The sequence below is a fragment of the Trichomycterus rosablanca genome, chromosome 2 (assembly GCF_030014385.1).
Source record: "Trichomycterus rosablanca isolate fTriRos1 chromosome 2, fTriRos1.hap1, whole genome shotgun sequence".
Taxonomy (NCBI): Eukaryota; Metazoa; Chordata; class Actinopteri; order Siluriformes; family Trichomycteridae; genus Trichomycterus; species Trichomycterus rosablanca.
Window position 1 is genome coordinate 25862606 of NC_085989.1, and position 17328 is coordinate 25879933.

A 17328-nucleotide genomic window follows, 5' to 3' on the forward strand; every position below is an offset into this window, starting at 1 on the left:
GACACCTTGCTGAGACTCGGACATGGGTATCTCATGCACTCAATGTAACAGACCACTTTTGAAGTAATGCAAACAGAAATATACAGGGATAAAATCCAACTTTATTTTAAAGCAAATATACAGTGCAAAGGAACTACAAGGCCAAACATATTCTATACAACTTAACCCACTAGTTCAACAGGGAGTTTTGTTACAAACACATTTTTCATCATTAGTATAACATGGCTGCAGCACATTAAATGTAATATTATTAAATGTCTCTCAAACAAGTTCAGTGATGTCTCCACATGCAGACTGGGGAAGATGCGTGCAACTGGGGTAACATGAACTAGAAGTGATATTAGAGAGCATCTTGTTCAATCACATTCAAGTCAACAAAAAGCCACGGACTAGCATGGTTAGAGATTATTTATAGATTACTTATGTGTGGACACATGTAATATACAGAACATTTATATACCATGTTCTGTGTTTTTTTTGTTAATACAGTTTGCAGATTTATTTTTTATGTCACACACATGAATTCTACATTTTTAAATGCAGTAAAATCAAAACAAAGCTGAGAAACTCTCTTATTTTTGTTATACCTTATGCTGGTCTGTTCTCTAACAATAAATCCCCATTAGAAAAGCAACCACACTAGTCATTTTCCTCCACAGTTCTACTGGTCTTAGTAACCTAATATACATGAATTATAAATAAAGAAACTGCAAAAAAAGCAACTGTGTAGACACCCTGCATGTTACATATTACATAAATAAAACAGCTGACTACAGTGCATAAATAAAAAGCAAAGTTTACAGTTTTTTTAAACAAGAGAAAGGGGTCATGTTTAAATAAATCACTGTTTAAGGAACTTTCAATAATGTATTTAAAACATATAGATAGCACGTCCTCTTAAACTGCACATTCCTTCATATGAAAATATCTCTTTGAATTGTAAGTGATAACTATGTATGAATATGTATACAGCTTGGGTGTTAGTACTGGTGTTAGATTATAAAAATCTTGTTGATTTGACATGTATATTATGTGTTATTACATATTAAGTTATCTAATGCTATGTTTTTCCATAGAGCACCACAGTACTTACTATAGACATGCTTTGAGCTAAGGGTGAGAGCTCATATGAATATTTACGGCTGTATATTAAGCAGGAATAATAAGAGTGATTTGTGTCCTGTTGTCTTCCTTCATATTACTTTATCATGATGAGTACCAGTACACTTACTAATAAAAATAAATAAAAAGACATAATGACTCACCAAGCATTTTGTTTTCCTGCTTTGCTATTCTGCTCAAAATATTGTTTCCTGCGTCAACGTCATGCCTTTCTTTTTCAATGCCACTGCACTGCTACCTTTATTCGGCAATGTGCCAAGCTCATAGAAGTCATGGGAAGAGAGCGCTCATGCTGTTTGGCTGTGACCAATGAGTTATACTACACAACTATTTAAAACCGTACTGAGGTTTTAAGGGAAACAGTGGTGGTGCAAGCAAATAATTTAGGATTCCTGAATGTTTAAATTTTTTAATAAATAATTAACAGTGAGCTTCTCTTTGCAATGATTCACATCAGACCTGCTTGATGCATAGAGCTAATAATCTTACTTGCACATCTGCTAAATTGAGAAAATGTTAGAAGTGGACAAACGATGAGGAGACAGGTCTACAGACTGAGAGACGAGGTGATTGATTGCGTGCAACATCATTGCGCTTGGCTTGTATTCAGCTCTTTTTCCCCTCACTCTCGAGAACGACCAACAATAGCCAACAGATACATAAAGATGTTGATGATGTCAGTGTAGAGGTTTAGAGCAGCAAAGACATACTCCTCGGGGCTAAGTGCCAGCTGCTTGTTCCCTAGGAGGAGTTGAGTGTCCACGGCCAAGAACTAGGAAAAGACAAATAAAAGTTTAATGATTGTTCATAAAACTATTCTATTTCTTCACTGTCTGAACAGGTCTATATACAGTTTGTTATACACAAGACACCTTAGAACTTACTTATAACACAAGAATGCAAAGAAAACTTGTAATTGGGTGGAGATTTTTATGTTTTTATCTTATTTTTTATATTTTATTCTTATTTATTTGAATTTCCCATACTTACCCGATTTTTTTCTATATATACACATATTTACATACTGGATCATTTAGGTAATTGAGTTCTTTTAAGAAAAATGACTTAATTACTAGTAATAGCTTTATTTAAAAATAAAGATTTAAATGTAAAATTTAAATGTTTAACATTGTCTTTGCTGCTTTGACGTGCTCTTTGAAACTTGTCCTTTGCACTGTTTAAATATGCAAATATGTGTAGTACGTATGTGTAAGAGTTTAATTTGAGTACATATTGTCACTGATGTTTGCACCAGTAGCATCTAAATGTCCCCTTCGGATAAAGTCAGTCTGTCTGTTTGTGTTTCTAAAGTGAGTCCTCAAAAATTGCACATTATGTTCCACTGGAAACAAACTGTTGAACTTACACAGGTGAAGAGCAGTGCCCCTAAGGAGGCGTAGACAATGTGCAGAATTTTGTTTTTAATGAAGATGCAGAGGATGGAGAAGAGGAAGAGCACAATGAGGCAGACAAAGAGCACACCCCAGCAGGACGTGAAGTCATATTTGGTCTAGTTTTGGGGAAGAACAAGGAGATAATTTAAGCTAATGTCATTAAATACATTTCTTATGTTTCTTCCATAAACTATAAACCCCATTTTAGAAAAATTGGGAAATGTTGCAAATGCAACAAACAGAAGAATCTGTGATTTGTCAGTTAAATAAAGCTTTAAAGGAATGAACAAAAGTGCAAATATAAGATTTCAGTGTTTTTATTGACCAACTTGATTGCATTTTGCAAATATAAACAAATTTTGGATTTGATGCCTGCCATTCTCTCAAGTTTGAGGAATTTTTACCAAGGTGTCACCTCACCTTTCCTGTTAATTCAACTTTTTAATGGTTTGAGAAATGAGGACACTAACTGTTGCAGTGTGCAGGTGGAATTTTTGAACATTCTTGCTTCTCAGTCTTTGGTTGAGAAATGTTCTTTTTGAACTGATTGACAATTTTCTCACAAAGTTTGGGAGAAATCCACAACCAATCATTGCTTAGAATTACTGAGCTTTTGGTGGTTCCTCCTTTTATACCCAATTCCGAAACCCTCACCTGTTACCACTTCACCTGGTTATTGTGAATTGTTTATAAATGGCATAACTTAAATTATAATTAAACTTTTTAACCTATTTTATCCAAGTACTTTTTTTGAGTATTGCATGCATCAAATTTAAAATGTTTATGTTTAAAGAATTACCGAATCACAGATTCTTGTTTTTATTGCAATGTCCAAAAAATGGGATTTAATAGTTAAGGAAATAACTACTACATAAACAGGACAAAAGAAAAACAAAACATAACTAAAGAGCCATTACAAAATTGTTTTGTATGTACACAAAATTCGATTTTTACAGGGAGAAATCAACTGAGGAACATAGAAAGAAGCAGGATGTAGACAGATGCAGCAGACTGACCTGCAGGGAGAAGACCACCACTGTAAAACACACCACTGCAGTGATGCCCACAGCCATAATGACTGTGTCTGTATCATAGAAGCTTGCAATCATCCCCACCATATAGGACAGGCTAAGAGTCAGAATAGACTGAAAAAAAAAAAGAAAAAAGGTAGTCAAATATATATTTCATTTATCATAACCTGGACACTCAAAAGTACAGTGTAGAAAAAGTTCATTACAGCTTATCCAGGAAGTCACAAAACACTCAGATAAACATCCAAGGAACTGCAGGCTTCATTTACCTTAAAAAGGCCAGCAAAAATACAGTTCATGGAAAAGTTGCAAGGTGAAAACCAATTCTAACCAAGAGAAACTTTTGAGATCACATTGGCCCAAAACACAGTGATGACCAAAAGGACTTCATGTTTTGTAAACTGATGAGTTTTGTGAAACATAATAAACTGATGCATTATATTTAAACAGTAAGAAGTTCCTTCAAAAAGAGTGGGCCAAAACTTCACTGCAGCAATGTGTAGAACTCTTATCCAGTTATCAAAAGCATATGGTTGCTTAAGGTAACGGAACCAGTTACTATGCTTTTATCAGTTGAAACGGCAAAAAAACAAAGAAAATGGATGATGTAAAATTTTAGAGTAACAGAATATTTTATTACTGCCATGTTACAATTTTTTTGTATTTATGTAACCCCCCACCTTCTAATTTTTTTCCCAATCTAGTTGTATTCAATGACCCTAATTGTATTTTCAGCCCTGCTGCAGCAGACCTCCACTCCTGATATAGGAAACCCACAACCGTCATTCGCCCCCTCAGACGAGTGTTCAACACCGGCCAGTTTATTTCCCCTGCACAAGGTTCATATGGGTATCCATATCGCACACAGAGAGTCATGCACCGATTCTCCATTATCCCCCATTTCCACTGATTGGTCAGCAGAGGCTGTAAGTGCAGCAGTTATAAGGAATCCCTATGGCCTGCCCTCTCTTAAAGAAGCCAATTGCTGTCAGTGTAGGCACCCAGCATGTCACAATTACTTAGCCCCTACACATACTGCTAATCTTAAAAACCTACTGCTTGTCTGTAAGACCTAAAGCTGGGTTACAACATGATTAAATAACTAGGAACTCAATAATCACCCTTAATTTGCTTTAGCTGTGATGTATTATACATACACCATTCAGTGATTCAAGTGTTCAAAGTGTGTTAAAACCATGGTGAAATCTAAAGAGCTATCACAAAAAAAGGCAATTGGTATAAGATTTCCAAGACCTTGGCCATTCCAAAACCCATTGTTTTGTCCAGAAATCCCAAACTTATGGTGAAGCAGCAAACCTGTCTGGCTGTAAAAGAAAGCTTTCTTTTAAGATTTCATCCAGAGGCTTTAGCAATCTTACAATGACAATGAAGAAAAATTTTACAAGATGATCTGATGAAATTTGGCCATATGGATTATCAAGGCTTATGACCATAGGTTAGTGATGATGTGGGGATTTTTTTCTGCTGCAGGAACTGGCAAACTAGACCATGTGACTAGCATCATGGATTCACAGTAATAACAAAACTTTAAAGAGGAATGTTATGCCTTCTGTGGGGGAACTGACAATAACCCCTAGCACTGTTCAAATTTCCAAGTCAAACAGCGCTTTGTTAAGGAATCAGGCCCGGAACACAATGTTTTTCATTTAAACTCAAAATTATGTCAACGTATGTTATTAAAACTGCTTGTATGTCAATATTCCTTCTCTGTTTACTGAGACTTCTTGTTGTATATTCTGCAACTGTATTTAAAGGCATAAACATATTTAAGTGATTTTTAATTCATGAGTTCTGACAGTGTTGAGAAATATATTCTTTTGCCAGTCAATTTGTTATAAGCAAAAAGTATAAAGCAGAAGGATTTACTGTAAACTTTCTAAATTAAATTATTGTTCACTGTCTTGTCTTTACATACCTTTGTCTTTATCAACTTTTTGTTTCTAAAAATATGCCTTGATGATGGTGAGAATGCTAAGGCTGGATGACAGGCGTGTTCATTTTTTCTTGCATCTTTCAGGCAAGAGTGAATACCTGGGACATAGAAAGGGCTTGCAATAAGCAGATGTCGCTGACTACTGGGCAAATTAGGAACTACATGAAATCGTCATACCAAGCAATACTATAACATAACATGTTTTCGGAAAGTAACATTTTGCTTTGGGTCAACTTAAAATCGTTTGCAATCCAGTTCATATGTTACTATCCTTTCCTAAGGTAGGGAAGTCATTGACTTCTAAATCCTTGTTTGATTAATGATGTCAGTTAAAATAACTTAAATTCATTTGCAATGGTTGAAGGTTGACCTCTACAGAGTAAGGGTGCCAATTTAAAAAAACGCTCTTTCTCACCCTAGTATGCATGGGCCAGCTCTGTGTACAGCAGCATTTAGAATTTCTAACCCAAACAGTAAACCTTTTTTATGCATTCAAATCATTGAAATAATAAATGTCTAAACTATTTTGAATTGAAATCACAAACAGTGAAGCTAGTTTATGTATCTAAGGAGTCTGACTGCATGTTAATTTCTGCACAAGGACCTGTGTGTGTTTTAATTCAATATAATGTGGATGTTTTGCATCATGCTCCAGTATGAAGGTAAAACTGCTTATCATCTCATAATAACCACACTAATGTTGTAAGTAAGAGCTTTAATCTCACTGACTGCTTCTTACTTCATTATGATTAGAATGTTTAGCTAACGCTTATAATGAAATGTTAGCTACATTGTGTGAAATCTACATTCTGATGCTGAACTGGTTCTGCTCAGTGTTTATGTTCATCTTGCTGTTCTACATCACTGCCATGTTTGCTATTGTACACTGTTTTTTAATCAGTAAAACATGTGATTTGTTCATAGGAAACACAGTGGTGTCATATTGTACTGAGTTGCAAAAGCTAGACAGTTATCAGTAAACCGTTGACATACGATGGTTGGTTATCAGTTAAACCTAGTATGAGCCCCATAAAGACAGTCCTTCATAGTGCAATAGCTCATCCTACAGTAAAAGTAAGGACTGACTGATTGCTTTTAATGTTTAAAATTTGTCTTACCAGTGCCACTAGGTTCCATGGATGTTTGCGGCGAAAGTCTCCACAGCAGCTGAGCACAATAAGAGACACAAAGAAAACAGCGTAGGACACATAGTACGTCCACCGATTTTGTTGTACAAACAGCTTGACATCATTTGAAAAGGTGAAGACAGCAACAAAGGAGAATGTCACCATCAGCTGTACAGTTAAGACCATGAACACCTGAAAATGGCGAGAGAGCACAAAGGTTTATTCCCATAAATAAATGCACCATCATGATAGCATCCAACTATGATTATAACCACTGACTGATAGGACTTAATAATATTGTACTCATATAAATTATTTGCTTGTACTCTTTCTTGCCTTACCTTTCTGATAAAGGCCTGCCGTATAGTCTTGTCCTCCCAGCCAGAGTTGGCAAACTCTTCATTACCATAGTAAGATGGAGGCCCATCTCCACCATGATAGCCAGGGCTACCTGTGGGAGCTGCCATTAAAAAAAGAGAATATGAATGAACATTTTTCTTAAAAAGGAATATGACAAAACACAGGCTGCAGATAAAATACTGAAACTTTACACTGTTCACAAAGAGAACTGTAGTGTAAATGTCATCAAATCAGTTGTCTGGAAACAGTTTATTATTAAGCAAATGCAGAACTTTAATAATAGAGATTGGAAAGTGAAACTAAAAAGTCTTGAAATTGCTGCAACAATTCATGCAAATTATTCAAAAGTATGCTGTAAATGCCCTGCAGTGTGTTTGCCTAAGAGCTCTTTTGTTAAAATGACCTTGCGGAGACATTTATCTCTAAAATTCTTTTAAACATAAAACAGGTAATTGAACAAATAGCCTGGTAATATTATATCAAAATTAAATAGTAGAAATGGGTGCTTGCAGTGGTAAACTGAGCTGGCCCACTACCACTGGAATCCTGGGTCTGAATCTACAGTAGTGCTATCAACTGGTTGAACATCTACATATAATCATGATTAGCTATGTATGATAGAGGAGTGAAGGTTATCTACTTTCTTTATCTTTAGTCTGAGACCATTGTTTTAAAATTGCATTGAGCACTGAACCAGCTAAGATTTGTGGTTTTTAAGAATCCCAAAGCATTTGTACTGAATGGTCAAGGCGTTTGCTATGGTTCTGTGGTAAACATTTTCTATTTAAGTGTGTCATAATTTCACCCCTGAGAACTTCAGAAAGCTAATGTGATATTAGGCAAAGAGAATTAAAAGCAAAAAGGGAATACTTTTCTTCTAGGTATAATTATAAATGTGGGTCTGCTATTTGTTTGGTTAAAATTGACATTAACATCAGTGGAGCCATCTCTCTGTAGCCATGTTTTCTTAATTTTTGAACCTTTGTATTAGCTGAAATTAGGGCTGTCGCGGTGAAAGAATTTCCCCTTGCGATATTCAGCCTGTCTCAATATCGCGGTATGCGGTAATATCGCCATTTTTTTTTGTTTTTGAAAATTACTTAATTGATCTGGATTTTAGAGCTATATAAACAAGCGTTATTGTTAGGCCACGATTCGGTATATTATTGCTTTATAATGACAAAGATGAGACGGCTTTAAGACCAATGAAATGCGTGTTTATTGTTAAATACAGAACAGAGCAGGGATGCGCGTCTTTTCTCTATTAAAAAAAGGTTTAAATTAAGCTTCTAGGCTAGATATACACTGAAACGAAAAAAAAGTGTTTAGGCTAAATATTTTAAACGCGCATCTAATCAAAATATGGTAAAAAAATAAAATTGAATAAAGAATAAAGTCTGTAAGAGTTTAAACCTGCGTTATCATGCGCGCTAGAAGAACCAACATGTTCACCTGATGTGGTTTAAAGAGGATCTGAGTGGGGTAGTGATGTTCCCGACGTTACCGTTGTTGCACTAATACACACGTACTGTACCTGCATGCGACTTTACAGAGCAGAGCAAATCTAGCCTGGTTATCGCGCCACTATTAACTATCTATTTAGTAGGTATAATTAACATAATATATACTACATTTTAAGTTATTATTCGTTTTAACACTTTTTTTATTCAACGAAAAAATACATTTAAATCATTCCAGCAAGCCAGCAAGAGAATATTTGCAGGCTGCAATGCCATATTAACCGTCATTAAGTGTTTTAGTACACCAAGCCTGTTTGAATATAGTCTAAATTACAAATATTTATTGAGTGTGAACTCAATTTAATCATTAATAAACTTGCCTATAATTAATGTTGCCATTGTTTCCATTTTAAAACACAAAGCCTGACAGCAGCAACGCATGAGAACAGGTTGCGGGAAAATGACGCTCTTAGCTCATTTTCATTATGAATTTATTTAACATTTATTATGCCCGTATGTAAGCGTAAAACAAGATGGACCCTGCAAAAAAAAAAAAAAAGAGAGAAGGAAGAAAGAAAAAACGTGAATATCGCGTTGATGCGGTTGCTTGGCATGCCCTGCGGTTGGCTGGTCTATACCGCGATATTTCAAAATTGCGGTAAGCGCGACAGCCCTAGCTGAAATGTCTGTTTTAGCTTACTAATACTGGTATTGTTGGAAAATAAATTATACTGTTCATACTTCAAACCAAAACAAAATGCCTCAACCCAAAAATACTGGCAAATAATCCAAATTGAGTCACATGTTTTGTTTCTTTTCATTTCTGGTATTTCCGGCTTTTGAAATTTTAATGACATGGCATCAAAACTGCATAAGATAATATTTGTTCTATTGCCATTTTAACATATACAAAGAAAGAATGGAAACTCCCAAGATTTGCTTATTCTAATTTATTAAAGGTAATGAGATGAAGCATTAAAAAAATTAGTACTTACCATTAGGGTCTCCAGTATAAGGTGGCTGCCCTGGCCCCTGCTGGTAGGGGCCCTGTGGGTATGGTTCCTGAGGATAAGGCCCCTGTGGGTATGGTCCTTGGGGGAATGGCATTTGTGGGAAGGGCATTTGAGGGTAGGGCCCTGGAGCAAACCCTGGTGTTCCCTGTGGGAAAACTGGCTGGCCGTATGGTCCTGGTGCTGGGTATGGAAGCCCTCCTGGAGGTTGGCTGTAGTTGGGTGGAGGCATCCCATAGGCATTAGGCTCTGGTGGCCCATAAACATTATTCTGTATGGGCTTGTTCTCCCCCATTACGGGGTAGTCTGTCTTCTCCTGGGACATGTGTCACTCTAGTGTGCAAAGAGATGAAAACAAAGGGACAAGTGAGTATTGCTGAATCAATAGCTACTTATTTACTACTGCTCCATCCAGCACCATGGAGCACAGTAGGCTTCATTCTGCCTTCTCCCTAGAGTCGGTTTACTTATTAGCATAAATAACTCAACAGAATTTCACACTGATTATATTACATACAGCCTTTTCTATCAGCCGGCCAGGTGTCTACGTAGACACATGATTGGCTATGTGTCTATAAGGGCAGGACGATGGCTGAACAGGGTTTTCTCTTAACTCTTGCAAATGTGGCCTCTGCTGTCTGATTAATGGCACCTGCACAATTAGACGGGGGATAATGGAGACTGGCGTGTTACTCTCCAAGCATGAAACGGATCCCCATATGAACCCGCCTAGTGCAGATGGAAAGATGCTGTCAGTACTGCACAAGTGTCGGAGGGGGCCTGTGACGGCTGCATTCCTCCTTGGTCTTGAGTGGAGGTCTGCAGCAGTAGAGGCGTATTACGATTGGGTTAATGGATAGGACTAGATTGCAAGTAAGGTTGGGGGAAAATGCATAAAAACAAAAAAACAGTCAGAAACTGTTACATGCCAGTTTCTAAATCCCTCATGTTTACATTCTGCAGAAAGTGGGTACAAAGTGTGCAACAAACCATACACAAAGGTTTTTGATTGATATCATGACAATCATGAGGGGCGTAGACCGTCATGCATCTTGTCTGACATGCATGCTGTCATCGACCCCTTCTTTTTACCTGCTAGAAGTGGCATATCATAGATCGCAGTACCACGTATGGATAGCCCCGCACTGCCATCCGCAATCAACCACCTCTTGTGCAGGCACCCTAACCGAGTAATTGCAGCAGCAATGAGGAATTCCTGTCCAACCAGTGTATATCTGAGTATTTAAGTAGTTGCATACTTGACCTATAAAATGACTAAAATGCACATGAGGTAAATAAGGCACACTTTTAGACATCACACATAAAGCACAGGACAGTTTTCCCAGAGGGCTGGAGTGTTAATAATTGTGTTTTATTAGTGTATTTCATGGCTGAATACGTCCATAAGTAAACCCATGTTAAATGAAGTGCAAAAATGGCTCAGATACGTGGACAAATGTTATCAGCAGCCGCCATCATGAGCAATTTGTGGCACCTTAGCTTGTTTAGAATGGTGTCTCCGCTGACACCACAAACTTTCCACTCTGTTACCTCTCTGTCTCACAGACACACTCACTCACACAAATATACTCAAGGCCCTATGTGGGTTTTTTAAAGCTTAGAACAGATTCAATTCATTGTGCCACTGCTTCCACAAAATATGGATAATCCAAAAGGTGCTTTGTTGGATTCATAACTGATAACTAGGAGGGCCATTTGTGATATGGGAAAATGTCATGCTGAAAGTAACTTTTAAAAAATGGTAAATTGTGTCCATAAGGGAATGTACATGGTCAACAACAGTACTCAAATAGACTTTTTCTCTTTCAGCTGCTGTGTTAATAGGGGTTAGAACATGCTTTATCCGGGTCCACATACCTAAACTGACAGAGTTTTACGCTGGATCCCCAATTGTTTCTGTTAGACGCCCAACTAGGTCGCCAGGGATTTACAAAAAAACCCATGGCTGCAGTTAAAAAGTAGAAAACTGGGGATCTAGGGCCCACTCCTAGCAGCACTGTTGTTTTATATAGGGAAGTAATAATGGAAAGCCAAGTGTCAAAACAATGGTAAATTTAACAAACTATGCAATCAAAGTAAGCAAAGAACAATGATGAAAAAGGAAAGAAATTGCTTTAAAAGTCAAGTGATGCAGAAAGCATGTGATGATATCCTTAGGTGAGCAAGCCAGGGGGAATTGGAACACATTACTGTAGATTAATTCAGTCAAATAACATACAGCTGATCCAGAGCAATATAAACAGTAATACCAACTGCACTCTATTACTGATCAGAAGCACCTTGAATTTCTGCTATTTTACTGTCCTACACAATTCATTTGTTTCATATTGAATAAAAGTACGGCATCATGGCCGCTCAGGTGGCACAGCGGTAAAAACACACGCTGGAACCAGAGCTGGGATCTCAAATACATCGTATTGAATCTCAGCTCTGCCTGCCGGCTAAGGCTGAGCAGCCACATGAACAACGACTGGTCTGTTGTTCAGATATGGGCGGGACTAAGCCAGATGGGGTCTCTCTCTCTCTGACTGGTGCAATTACGACCTCTGCTGGCTGATTGATGGCGCCTGCACAGAGATAAGAAAAAAGTGCTCTCAGGGTGTGTCTCTCCGTACACAACGCTGAGCTGCACTCATCAAAGTGTAGGTGATAAGATGCATACGGCATGCTTCCCACGTGTCGGAGGGGGCATGGGTTAGCTTTGTTCTCCTCAATCAGAGCAGGGATCGGCATTGGTGGAGAGGAAGCATGATGCAATTGGGAGAAAAAGGGGAGAAAATGCATAAACAAAATATAAAAAATAAAAAAAAGTAAGGCATCAACATGGACAAAAATACCTTTTTCCACTTTCACAGTCTCAGCAAACTGTATCTGAATCATGCCAGTATTAGATTGCTGTTTCTGAACAGAGACCAACCAACATTTTTTATGTTTGCAAACCGAAACAAAAGCCTGTGCTTCACCACGGGCCATATGTAATCCCTGGCATGTGATAATGACTCTTTTAAATAGCATGCTGCAGAGGAGGCAAAAACTGTACCAGACAAATCTCCTAAAAAGCATCATCAGACTGGTAATTTATTGAAACTATCAAGCAGGACTACAGCTCATAGAAACATGCTAAGTCATTGCCTTCGTCTTAGAACCAAACTTACCATCAATATTTACATAACATGCAAACATTCTACAACAAAAATAAGGCTCACTGTGACAGAACGTAAAAGCAAATCGCTGAAGAGAATTTCAGAAAATGGCAGGTCAATTTTATGCCTTTTCAAAGATGTTTTATCCGTTTTTAAAAATGATGTTGTTTTGGAAACAAGCTTTGTAACTGTTTCTGAATCATGACTTAAACGTTGTACACACATTAGATAAATTACATATTAAAACAGGGCAGCTTGGTGGCTCGGTGGGTAGCACTGTCACCGCTTCATCCTGGTCAGGGTCACGGCAGGTCCAGCTGGTGAAATAGATTGTAGCTGTGGCTGTGTACCAGGCATAATAATGGGGTACAACTTTAGTAAGTTAAAAGCTAATGTCAGACACAATGTTATAGAGATTGCATATTCATATTGGGTCTTGTAACCTTTGTGCATATAGTCTGCAGGTGTAAGAGTAACTACTATTAAAAAAAATCCTTTAAGTAATCGAACTAGTCCCAATTAGCAGGTAGCGCTTGCAAGGAGATTAATCTGAAACTTGTTCTTGTTACTGATATTATTAATAATGATGCACTGACAGACTGAAAGTACAAACGCACAGCAGTGCAGTAAAAAAAGACAACCTGCCATCCATTACAAACTTTCACCAGACATAAACTTGTCATGAAACACCATACAGTAATTCTGTGTTAGCCAACACAGGACAGAGAGGACTGTCATTAAAATAAAGTACAAATCCACAAGCTGCATAACGCAACTCCTTCTGTCCCTCTACACTTATTAAACTGAAACTAAAAATGTGACTTAGATGATAAACCAGCCCTTGGAGATGCCATGAAAGGTGCTTATTATCATCCTGAAATACTGGAACATTATCAGGAAAGAAATCATGTGTAAATGCCTTTTGCTGGCTGTCATATAAGCATAAAAAGTCATATCTGGGCTGAGGCAGAGATGTGTTTAAACTAGTATAGGGTGGCACAGTGGTCTGTTTGGCTAGCCTACACTGCTGACATCTGGTTTGAATCTTTGTGGTGGTATCAGCCAGCTTGGCATCTACACTGACAGGACTGGCATCCTATCCTTGGTATACCTGCCTTGTGCTTAGTGTTTGTCAATTGAACTGGACCTGCCCCGACAATGACCAGGATAAGGTGGTTAACGAAAATGAAATGAAACAAAAAAACTAATAAACTTTAAGCATAGGTGACAAGATACTCATCAAACCATATTACTTTTATTTAACTTGACAGAACATACTCAGAGAATGATGCAGTAGTTAACAGATGACAGAACTTTAGTAATTTACCTCAGTAAGTAAGGTAAAGAAAAAAATTATTTACTGCCCCATAAGATACATTGATTAGAGAAGATTAACACTAACACACAAAAACATGTTTTACTGTTGAACCCAATAATTCCCTATAAACGCATCCTTACACAGCCAATCAGTAAAGTGTAACAGGATATCGTCACACCCTATGCAAATACAGCTGCCACAGCTGCACTAATGCAATGCAGTCGATTGTAAAGAATTGTTATTATACCATCATGTAAAAGCAAAGTTATGTCCTGATCTGTCTATTTTTTTCTACTCTGACTTGTCTGCATTGGCTATATATTTACTGTTCTCACTCATTACCATGCGCCACATTTTACAAATGAATTCAAATAAACCTGCTGAGGGACATTTCAAACAAAACAAAAAATTCTTCACATGAGAACATTGCAAAAAAAGATCAAGAGAGCCATTTCATTTAAAACTTGATCTTTCACTGTGTCTAAAACATATTTCATTGTGTGCTGCAAACATGCAAAATAATTCCTTTTATTTTTATGTTTTTTTTTATACTAGGAGGAAAAAAAACAAATGAGTAAAATAGAGAACACAATAGAGATAACCTTGTGCTTTCAAACATTATAATGATTTATTGATGTTTAAATCTGTTAATTGCAAGGACCATTAAAGGTGCTGGACTACGATTTTGGCCTTTAATAATAAAAATGTTTCTAAATGGCTGCCCTGACCTGAATTCTGAAGCTCACAGTGTTCCGATTTTATGTTTTGATTCATTTTAAGACACCTAGCCTTTAAAGTGTTCTATTTATCTATGTTAGTAAGCCATTACTTGAGACCCCCTTTCCTATTTGCTGGTATATGCTGGAAATACTTTAAAGACCTTTTTTCTGATTGGATCTACAATTAGGGCACCCACTACTTGGAACTATCTTAGTTGGCCCATGATGCTTTAAAATCCATACACTTGCCTATTTTATAGCTTTTATAGCAGATCCATAATGTTAAAAGGAAAATCATACTTGTTTACCAATGCAGCTGTGTTTATAAACGTGATTTATTCAGCCTCAGGGGCGGCACGGTGGCTCAATGGGTAGCACTGTCACCTCATAGCAAGAAGGTCCTGGGCTCGATCCCCAGGTGGGGCCGTCCGGGTCCTTTCTGTGTGGAGTTTGCATGTTCTCCCCGTGTTTGCGTTGGTTTCCTCCGGGAGTACCGGTTTCCTCCCACAGTCCAAAAACATGCAAGTGAGGTGAATTGGAGATACAAAATTGTCCATGACTTGTGAACTGATGAATCTTTTGTAATGAATAACTACCGTTTCTGTCATGAATGTAACCAAAGTGTAAAACATGACGGTAAAATCCTAATAAATAAATAAACAAATAAATCCAGCCTCAGTGGTAAATAGGTATATGTGGCGAGACATTAGGCTTTAGTAAGTTACTGTGAAGTCATCTGCCGGGTACTAAATGACAGGACGGTTTTATTCTTTCCTTGAACTATTCAGCATCACCTATGTAAATAAAACACATTAATAAGATATAGGTTCATGTACTGTATCAGTAGAACCACCAGAAAGATCTGGTAGTTTCTATGGTCGCTGTCCAAAGTCACAGCTCACACAGATAACGCATAATCTTTTAAAGCAAAGTAGCACTGTCACCTCATAGCAAGAAGGTCCTGGGCTCGATCCCCAGGTGGGGCCGTCCGGGTCCTTTCTGTGTGGAGTTTGCATGTTCTCCCCGTGTTTGCGTTGGTTTCCTCCGGGAGTACCGGTTTCCTCCCACAGTCCAAAAACATGCAAGTGAGGTGAATTGGAGATACAAAATTGTCCATGACTTGTGAACTGATGAATCTTTTGTAATGAATAACTACCGTTTCTGTCATGAATGTAACCAAAGTGTAAAACATGACGGTAAAATCCTAATAAATAAATAAACAAATAAATCCAGCCTCAGTGGTAAATAGGTATATGTGGCGAGACATTAGGCTTTAGTAAGTTACTGTGAAGTCATCTGCCGGGTACTAAATGACAGGACGGTTTTATTCTTTCCTTGAACTATTCAGCATCACCTATGTAAATAAAACACATTAATAAGATATAGGTTCATGTACTGTATCAGTAGAACCACCAGAAAGATCTGGTAGTTTCTATGGCCGCTGTCCAAAGTCACAGCTCACACAGATAACGCATAATCTTTTAAAGCAAAGTGTCTGGCCTTCTGTAATCGGGATTAAGAAGGTATCAAATGCACCTCTATTGCCTACAGACGTGCACCACATAGGGTTATGAAAGGTAGTTTGTTCGTGCTTTTTAGTGCACTATATTTCTATCATGGAGGCATTTGGAATTGCACCTTAGCGGGTACGCATCAACCTGTCTCAAGTGAGGCTGTGGCTCACCCGACTCCGTCCCGCTAAACCACGACATGACACCAACGCTAAACACACACATACGTTACAGTATGTCAAACTATAATGTACATAAACACATACACCTAATTAAACATTAACGATACGATAAAGATGTAGGCCGGCCGACTGTACTATACGCGTTTGCTTACTAAACATTACTACACATCGTTAGAGAACGACGTATATTTTATTTTTGTTTGTATTGTATAAAGCTTTGTATTTATATAACAAAAGGTCCACAACACATAGCGAGTTACCAGTAAAATCTTACCTTATGAGCCGTCACGCCCACAACCGTTTTAATTTTGGAACAATAATACTATGGTTGGTGCCGGTGGCTGATTTAGTTACTGGCCAGTCCGTCCTACTGTCGTGTATGTGATGGCGCCCCCAACAGACTTTGACGTCACTTCACAAGTCACATGACATAACCCTATTCGGATGATGTGATTTTTATTTTTTTTATTATTATTATTATTATCATTATTTTTAAAATCTGCAAATCCTGTTAGAGGTTGCCACAGCTGATCATTCATATTCACCTTGTCTCTATTTGTCATTTGTCTTCATCTTGCCCTGTCCTGAGCATCCTCCTTGGTCAACCCAACCTCCTGCATGTCCATTCATAAACCTTCTCTTTGGTCTTCATCTTCTCCTTTTGCTTCAGCTTCAGCACCTTTTGCTTCAGCACCTTTATTCCGATATACTCTCAGTATACTCTAAGTATACTTTCGCTGTTGCTATGGCTCCTTTAGGTGCTCTGTACTCCAACCCATTTTTTTACTTAAAAGTTCTACTCCCTGCCACTACTCTCTGTAAACTGATATTCTGACGATTCCACATTGTAACTACATCTAATGTTTTTTTTTTTTACCCCAAGGTAGTTCTGACGGAGACCTGTTTTACCCTCCCGAGGTTGATGACTGCGGATCGAGACTGCATGGCCAACGGTGCTGCTCCTACAAGATGAGAC

The 17328-nt window shown here is 37.7% G+C and overlaps 1 protein-coding gene across 2 annotated transcripts; it reads right to left on the reverse strand.

Moving 5' to 3' along the window:
* Nucleotides 1–913: 913 nt before the first annotated feature.
* Nucleotides 914–16717, reverse strand: grinaa (glutamate receptor, ionotropic, N-methyl D-aspartate-associated protein 1a (glutamate binding)). 2 transcript variants are annotated; one of them, XM_062990477.1, is made up of 7 exons: nucleotides 16627–16717; nucleotides 9444–9791; nucleotides 6970–7088; nucleotides 6620–6820; nucleotides 3533–3661; nucleotides 2489–2632; nucleotides 914–1894 (listed from the first exon to the last, which is right to left on the reverse strand). In XM_062990477.1, the coding sequence occupies exons 2-7, from the start codon at nucleotides 9781–9783 to the stop codon at nucleotides 1745–1747; spliced, it is 1083 nt and encodes a 360-aa protein (XP_062846547.1). In that variant the 5' UTR covers nucleotides 9784–9791; nucleotides 16627–16717; the 3' UTR covers nucleotides 914–1744. The 2 variants fall into 2 exon arrangements, with proteins under 2 accessions (XP_062846547.1, XP_062846555.1); XM_062990485.1 differs by lacking the exon at nucleotides 16627–16717 and adding an exon at nucleotides 15044–15085.
* Nucleotides 16718–17328: the final 611 nt, after the last annotated feature.